General features: G+C 37.1%; 2 protein-coding genes across 6 annotated transcripts in view; one reads left to right on the forward strand and one right to left on the reverse strand.

The window, feature by feature from the left end:
* Positions 1 to 3,791, forward strand: part of LOC111430427 (zinc finger CCCH domain-containing protein 13-like) — a 9,997-nt gene extending 6,206 nt beyond the window's left edge. For 2 of the 4 annotated variants that reach the window (XM_023066662.1, XM_023066664.1), the window contains 4 exons: positions 889 to 1,084; positions 1,171 to 2,247; positions 2,354 to 2,434; positions 2,808 to 3,791. In XM_023066662.1, coding sequence (XP_022922430.1) covers positions 889 to 1,084; positions 1,171 to 2,247; positions 2,354 to 2,434; positions 2,808 to 3,677 — 2,224 coding nt within the window. In that variant the 3' untranslated portion in view covers positions 3,678 to 3,791. The remainder of the gene's footprint in view (positions 1 to 888; positions 1,085 to 1,170; positions 2,248 to 2,353; positions 2,435 to 2,807) is intronic. The other 2 variants (XM_023066663.1, XM_023066666.1) reach the window with 2 other exon arrangements.
* An 825-nt stretch (positions 3,792 to 4,616) lies between these two features.
* Positions 4,617 to 6,972, reverse strand: LOC111430429. Of its 2 annotated transcripts, none has more exons than XM_023066668.1 (4): positions 6,759 to 6,972; positions 5,559 to 6,065; positions 5,194 to 5,340; positions 4,617 to 4,985 (listed from the first exon to the last, which is right to left on the reverse strand). In XM_023066668.1, the coding sequence occupies exons 1-4, from the start codon at positions 6,930 to 6,932 to the stop codon at positions 4,911 to 4,913; spliced, it is 903 nt and encodes a 300-aa protein (XP_022922436.1). In that variant the 5' UTR covers positions 6,933 to 6,972; the 3' UTR covers positions 4,617 to 4,910. The 2 variants fall into 2 exon arrangements, with proteins under 2 accessions (XP_022922436.1, XP_022922437.1); XM_023066669.1 differs by lacking the exon at positions 6,759 to 6,972 and adding an exon at positions 6,288 to 6,374.
* Between the last annotated feature and the right edge of the window lie 361 nt (positions 6,973 to 7,333).

Genomic DNA, 7,333 nt, shown 5'->3' on the forward strand with positions numbered 1-7,333 from the left:
GGGGGGGGGGGGGGGGGGAGGAGATTGACTAATACGACTAATCTTGAAATTTATTGAAAGTATGTGGATTAAGTTTGAATATTTGAAAGTACGTGGGCTAAGATAGGATGAAATGTTGTAGATGGATCAAAATGGTATTTTAACTACTTCTCAAATTTTCATTCAAGGAATTTTTTGAAAGGAGGAGAGAGCACCAGACTATGAGCAATTTCTTCCCCATATCTTTTCATCTGCATTATTATTAATGGTCGTAGCTGTGAATTCTATTATGATTAAGTGGTGATTCTTTTAATGAATAGCTATTGTTGTGAATTCTATTATAATACCTGGCGATTTTTTTTGGCTGAGTTTTCATTTTACCTTATGAATGGCGAAGGCATTATGGCACACTAATTGGGTCCAATAAAAGGTACTGACAAGGGAGAGGGAGCCTCACAGATTAGTATCAGTTAAAAAAATTTCCGCCACAAAGAAACTCTTTAATATTGTGTGGTGCAACTTCAGTTTATTTCTTTTTCTGAAAGGAGTTCTCACCGCATCTTCCTGCATCATGTTATTTTTTTCTTATATTTTTTAGGATTGATAGTGCGGAAACTTAGGTTTCCATACATTCATTTGTTTGTCTTAATTCTTGTGTAGTGATTTCCTTTTTCCTTTTCTTCTTTTTGGAAGAATTTCTTCTTGATAGGAAATGATGCAACAACTGATGACGGTTATGTGGTCTTGATTTTTATTATTCAACTTCTTAACTATTTATGTCGTCAAGAGGATTTATTAGATTTAAAGGATTATAATTTGTTTGTAGTAAGTGGGTAACTGACTTCATGAATTGCAGGAGTTAACAGAGCAATGAGATGTTCATCTAATATTTATCTTTTTCCATTCTAGGCATCAAGATCAGGAAGATTTGAGAGACCGATACCCAAAAAAGGAAGAAAGGTCGAAATCTATTTCTACTAGAGATAAAGGTGTTCTTTCAGTAGTACAAGAAAAGGGTTCCAAGTACACTTATTCGGAGAAACCCAGTGAAATAGAGGGTGGCAATGCTACCGAGCTGTTACGAGACAGGACTTTAAATTCTAAGGTATCTATCAGCATTGAGCTTGTCAAAAAGATCTCTTACATTTATGAATGACTTTGGACATGCTAACAGTTCTTATGTTTCTGCAGAATGTTGACATTGAAGAAAGTGGACGAAGGCACAATAATTCTATTGATGCCAAAGACCTCTCTTCCAATAAGGATAGGCATAGCTGGGATATACAAGGAGAGAAGCCTGTGATGGATGATTCATCTCAGGTTGAGTCTTATTATAGCAAAGGTAGTCAGAGCAATCCATCACCATTCCATCCTCGCCCTGCTTTTAGGGGTGGAGTTGATATTCCTTTTGATGGTTCACTAGATGATGATGGCAGACTTAATTCTAATAGCCGTTTTCGAAGGGGTAATGATCCAAATATGGGTAGAGTACATGGCAACACTTGGAGAGGTGTTCCAAACTGGACAGCACCACTACCAAATGGCTTTATCCCTTTCCAGCATGGACCTCCTCCTCATGGAAGTTTCCAATCACTTATGCCACAGTTTCCAGCACCACCTATGTTTGGTATCAGACCCCCACTTGATATCAATCACTCGGGAATTCATTATCGGATGCCTGATGCTGACAGATTTTCAAGTCACATGCATCCACTAGGGTGGCAGAATATGTTGGATGGTTCAAGCCCTTCTCACTTGCATGGATGGGATGCAAACAACGGTATCTTTAGGGATGAATCTCATATTTATAATGGAGCTGAATGGGATGAGAACAGGCAGATGGTGAATGGTCGAGGTTGGGACTCCAAAGCTGAAATGTGGAAGAGACAGAGTGGCTCCCTGAAAAGGGAAATACCTTCCCAATTTCAGAAAGATGAGCGTTCGGTGCAAGATCCTGTTGATGATGTATCAAGTAAAGAGATATTTGATGAGAATGCTGATACTGTTTTGACAAAAACTTCTGAAATAAGGCCTAATATCCCTTCTGCAAAAGAAAGCCCCAACACCCCCGAACTCTTATCTGAAACACCAGCTCCTCTCAGTCGGTCAATGGATGATAATTCTAAACTTAGTTGTTCTTACCTTTCTAAGCTTAACATTTCCACAGAACTCGCACTTCCTGATTTGTACCAACAGTGTCAGAGATTGATGGACATTGAGCACTGTGCAACTGCAGATGAGGAAACTGCTGCTTATATAGTTCTTGAGGTAAAATCCTGGATTAAGTTTCATATTTCACCTATGTCTGTTTATGCCTTCTTCATAATTCTATGAATTTAATTATTATTCATGATTTGCATCGACTTTTTGACAGGGTGGTATGAGAGCTGTGTCCGTCTCTTCAAATAGTGCACAAATATCTCTTTTCCGTCCAAACAAGAACTCAGTTTTTCAGGTATAATACTTGGCTGCGCAAGTGTAGGAAATATAAGTTGTCTGTGGTCTTTTAGTATTCACATTAGGTTTTAGATATTTCGAGACTGGCAAGATGGTACAAATTTGGACTGTCCGTTTTTTCATGTATTAAAATACTAAACTACTATGAAACGTTGTGTTAGTTATAGTTTCTGATATTTAATCATTGTGTCTTGGCAATTCTGCTGGATTTCATGGCCCTTTCTGTTCTCTTTTGATAAATATGGGGGGAAACTTGTAAAGTACCATGCCATTTGTATGTCAGTAAAACTTTATCCTTGTAGATTCTTAGCGAAAAATGACGCTCAAAAGTTAATAGGCCATGTAATAATTGTGGTATTGATATTTTGCAGCATGCAATGGACTTGTACAAAAAGCAGAGAACGGAAATGAAGGAGATGCAAGCTATTTCTAGGGAAATGCCCTCCTCTGAGAGGATGCTTGAAGAAGAGCAGCAGGGGATGCAAGTTGTTTCCAGGGGAATGGCTTTCTCGGAGAGGAAACATGAAGAGATGGGCTTAAATTTCAAAAATGAAGAAGTTAAGGCTCCTGTTTCAACTGTTGATGCGGAAATGACACAGGCACCCATCAAAACCACTGGTGTTGATAATGCAATTGAGGCAGATGCTGCTTTGGGGAAATTGGAGGATTTGGCAGTTGAGGCGGATGCTGCTTTGGGGGAACTGGAGGATTTGGCTTCACCTGCCACTCGGGAGGTTAAGTGTCTTGAGAACTCAGAGGAGTCGGTGCCGATTACCAATTCAACAGAAGTGGATATGATGGATTCAGAGCAGCCGGCGAACCTAGACGCTGAGAAGGATACCATTGTCATAGCAAGTGACAACACACCAGTTAATAACATCAATGAATCCAGTAACGACGACATGAAGGGGATTGTCAATGGCAAAGACTCTCCACGATGCGATGAATTCAGTAACAACAACGACATGAAGGGGATTGAGAATGGCAAAGAATCTCCAGGATGCGACGAATTGAGTAAGAACGAGAATGGCAAAGAATCTCCAGGATGTGGAGTTGGTAATTCTTGTTTTGACAAAGCAGTGAGTGGTCCTTTATCTTTAGCAGGAGGAGATGAAATAGGGGGGGAGAGTTGTGAGGAGGGGGGGTTAATGGGTGGTGGTGGTGGTGGTGGTGTGCCAATAGGGTCAGAGTCTTTAATTTTGAGTCAGCAGATACATCATTCTCCTGAAAGTACACATTGAAACAATTTTAATATCGCCTCCGCATTTCATATTGTTTAGTTTTAAGTTATTGATTTTTCTATATTCATGTTGCTTCATCTTCCTGCAAGGAATAAAATTTCCTACTGTTCTGCACCTTGGTGCATAGTGTGTCTTGAGGTTGCTTGCTTGCTTTTGTTCTTGGTCAGTTACTCTTCATAATTCCCTCCAAGGAAGTTGTCCATTCTCAGGAGCCAAACACAACCGCCGAGCTGGGGAGCCTTCGACCTGCAAGGTAATATCTAAACTCTTTTAAGTGTTTTGAAAACGTCACTAATTCCAGCTTTCTTTTGAGTTCTGATGCTGTTCATATAGTAGTGAACTAACTGGACTAAAATGCTTGTGAATAAGATGATGGAGAGCGTATTTTTGTTAGAAATATAGTGGGAATTCTCGGTTTGGGAATGAAGAAGGAAGTGAGGAGAAATTTTTCTTTGTTAGCTAACCGGAAATGGGATCGGGAATATTCTTCCTCCTTCCCATGCCTCACTTTTAGATATTAATATAATAATAATAATAAATAAATATATATATTTAAAAAAAAAATGTTTTAGGTTAGTTATAATTATTTTCTACCTTGAAAATTTGAAATTATTATAAATAGATTTTTTTAAAACAATATTTTTTAATATATATATATGGATGAAAAAGAAAGATGAAAAAATTTCATCTTCGTTGTGTTCTATGAACATCTATGATAGACATCGATAAAATAGAGAATTGAAAGTTTAGTATTATATTAAACATTTTTTTAAGTTTAAGAATGGAGTGCAACTTAACGATGATTGGTCCCTTAAGTTATGTGAGCGGGTCAAAGAAACTTTGTTGGACAACACTAACCTCACTTCTTTTGTGTAATACCTAAACTACCCTTCATTTGATTTTCACTTATATATAAAATATAAAAAAGTGAAGAATTTAGTGGTTGGAGATGAGAGGATTGAAAAGAAATGAACATAGACATTGTTTGAGAGAATGTTCTTAGAAGGATGATTAGAGAACACTTGAATTACAACAATACAGACTCTTAATAATACATTAACAGTCCACAGCTTTAGACTACTACTATCAACAAACACTTCCTTCATGCTTCTCGTTCTTCTTCTCGTTCTTCTTCTCGTTCTCGTTCCCGTTCTCGTTCTTATTAAGCAAACAATATTTACAAATCAACTATCCTTCTAACTGCAGATTCATGCTTTTCCTGATGTTCCTCATCTAACATTCTTCAGTCTTCGCAAACCTTCCTCTGATTCTTGGTTGACTGTCAGCCAGAGCCTTTCTGCAAGCATACTGTCAACAGAAAAAACCATTCTGTTCTTAGCATTCGTCTCATCGATCGTTTTTTTTCGGAAAAATGATCGCTAAACATGCTGCTGCATTGTGTAGTCTATAGATTTAAACACGACATCGATGAATATATCTAGTATGAATCCATTGATAGAAGTGAACAATCCCTTTTGAGTGTTACTTAACTCGTTCGACCATATAAATTAGTTACCTTGATCTTTCTCCCGAAGTTCCTTTTTGTCTTTTTATTTCGATATCTTGAGAGCTTTTCTTTGCGTTCTTCGGCCGTGCAATTGCTGACTAACAATGGCCGTTCAAGAGGAGAATGGAACTGACTCCTATTGCCACTGTTAAGAGTCTGCAACAGAAGTTCAGAAACAACAAAAAGCCCCCAATTAACTTGTGAAGATGATTAAAGACAACATATAACACATATTTTACTCGAATCATGAACGTTTCGATTCTTCTTCATGTCGGTTTCTGTATCAAATTTGTGAATGCTTCGTTTCCGAAATATTAAATAGCTCGATAACATGTAAGGAACTTTTGATGATGAAGTTAGACACAAAGTCTTACCTTGATATCGTTTTCGCTATACGCCCGTCGCATCCCATAGACCTCATTGATATCCATTCCACTAAAATCTAAAAGACTTGACTTCATTGCAGGGCCTGGAATCCATTCCATTGATCTTAAGCATCCAGAGCTAACACTCTTCTGAAGTGTTGCATCAAGAACTGGTTTGTTTTCTGGAATTCGGTGTTCGTCCGTCTTTGAAATCTGATCCTTAAGATCGAGAACTTCAGATATCGGTGTTTGTATAGCTGCTTTCTCTAAAAGATCCTTCTCACATTCATAGTAAACCTCACTCAAGAGCTGATCACTTTGAAGTGATTCAAAATCAGCATCTTCAAGTCCCTCCAACGAGATATTCGTGTTGCCACACGACATCATAGATATCGCAGCCATCATAGGATCAAGACCCGAAAACGATTCCTCAATAATTGGCTCTGGAGCTTTGAATAGGTCCCCTTCACCACCCATGTTGTATTCACATACCGTCGACGTCTGAACCATGTTGCTCTGCATTAGAAGAACGAATTCGAACGATGAAAAGCGAAACTAACCAAAGAAGAGCTCTCTTTTCCAAGTGAACATAAACAATCAAACTAATCCTTAATGCTACCTAAAGGATACAACAAACAGGTGAACATATTCTATGATGAACAGATAAGGAATCAAAACAATTTATACTGAGCCTTTGCAGATATCATAGCTTAAATAGCTCTCATAAACAAACATTACCACTTCCATCACTAAGAACATATCTCCACCAGCTCTCTCAGGCCATTTTCCTCTCTTAAAACACTTTTCCATGAAGATTAAGCAAAAGAACAGTGGAAAATAATGGATTCAACAAAAAATAAAGGAAGAATGATTGAAGCTGTTCTGTTTTTCAGTCTCCTTTTATATGCCTTTTTCCACACATCCTTTTCCAGATCCAGCATGTAAAGCAGACACAGATACAATGGTGTAACAAAGAAAGTATTCTCTGAGGCTTTTCTTCTCAATATCTCAATGAACTAACCATTAGAAGTCATAATCCAACAAGAACAGCAACCAAAACACAAAATCAAGCCCAAAAACAAGGCATTCAGCAAGTTTAAACACAAACCCAGTTCATAATCATCCAAAAACAAGGCAATCAGCAAGTTTAAACACAAACCCAGTTCATAATCATCCAAAAAAATGCAACCCAGAAGCAAAAAAGAGTACCAATGGAGAATCAAGCTTGTGGGTCTTGCAGAAATCCTTTGCCAGTTGAAATTCATCAGAGAAATTCTGGAAATAAGGAAGCAAATGCTCAGTTTCAGCATACATTTCCAAAGCTTTGAAGAACAAGAGAAGCCAAGAAAACGCCTTCTCCAGTATCCCAGGAAAGTAGGTCATAAACTGAGAGCAACCCTGAAATTTTTTTTGTGGGGTTTGTATTTAAGCCTTTTTGGATTTGGGAACTGAAAAAAAAAAAAAAAAAAAAATTATAAACTGTTACATAAGAATCTTGAATTATAAAATTCATAAAAAATCAAAAAGAAGAATTAAAAAATTGGGTGGAAATATTGTCCTTTAAATGATGATGCTGATGCAATAATAAAAAATTAAAAAAGAAAAAAAACACAAAGAAAAGACCTTTGAATAAATCATTATTTTATATATTTTATATATTGCAATGTCTCAAATTGTTGTTTATTTTATTGTAATTATTTTTTTGTTAATTTAAAAAATAATAATTAATTATTGCAATTTGCATAGGGTATGAGCACCAAGCCAAATTGCTAGGGAAAAGTTTG

Source organism: Cucurbita moschata, unplaced genomic scaffold (assembly GCF_002738365.1).
Source record: "Cucurbita moschata cultivar Rifu unplaced genomic scaffold, Cmos_1.0 Cmo_Scf00033, whole genome shotgun sequence".
Classification (NCBI taxonomy): domain Eukaryota; kingdom Viridiplantae; phylum Streptophyta; class Magnoliopsida; order Cucurbitales; family Cucurbitaceae; genus Cucurbita; species Cucurbita moschata.

Excerpts from the sequence above, each read along its gene's own strand:
- LOC111430429 (XM_023066668.1), bottom strand. The coding sequence starts at position 6,932 with ATGACCTACTTTCCTGGGATACTGGAGAAGGCGTTTTCTTGGCTTCTC. Across the intron at positions 6,066-6,758 it reads ACAAGCTTGATTCTCCATTG|AGCAACATGGTTCAGACGTC; the intron begins GTACTCTTTTTT and ends CTTCTAATGCAG. Across the intron at positions 4,986-5,193 it reads ACTTCGGGAGAAAGATCAAG|TATGCTTGCAGAAAGGCTCT; the intron begins GTAACTAATTTA and ends TTCTGTTGACAG.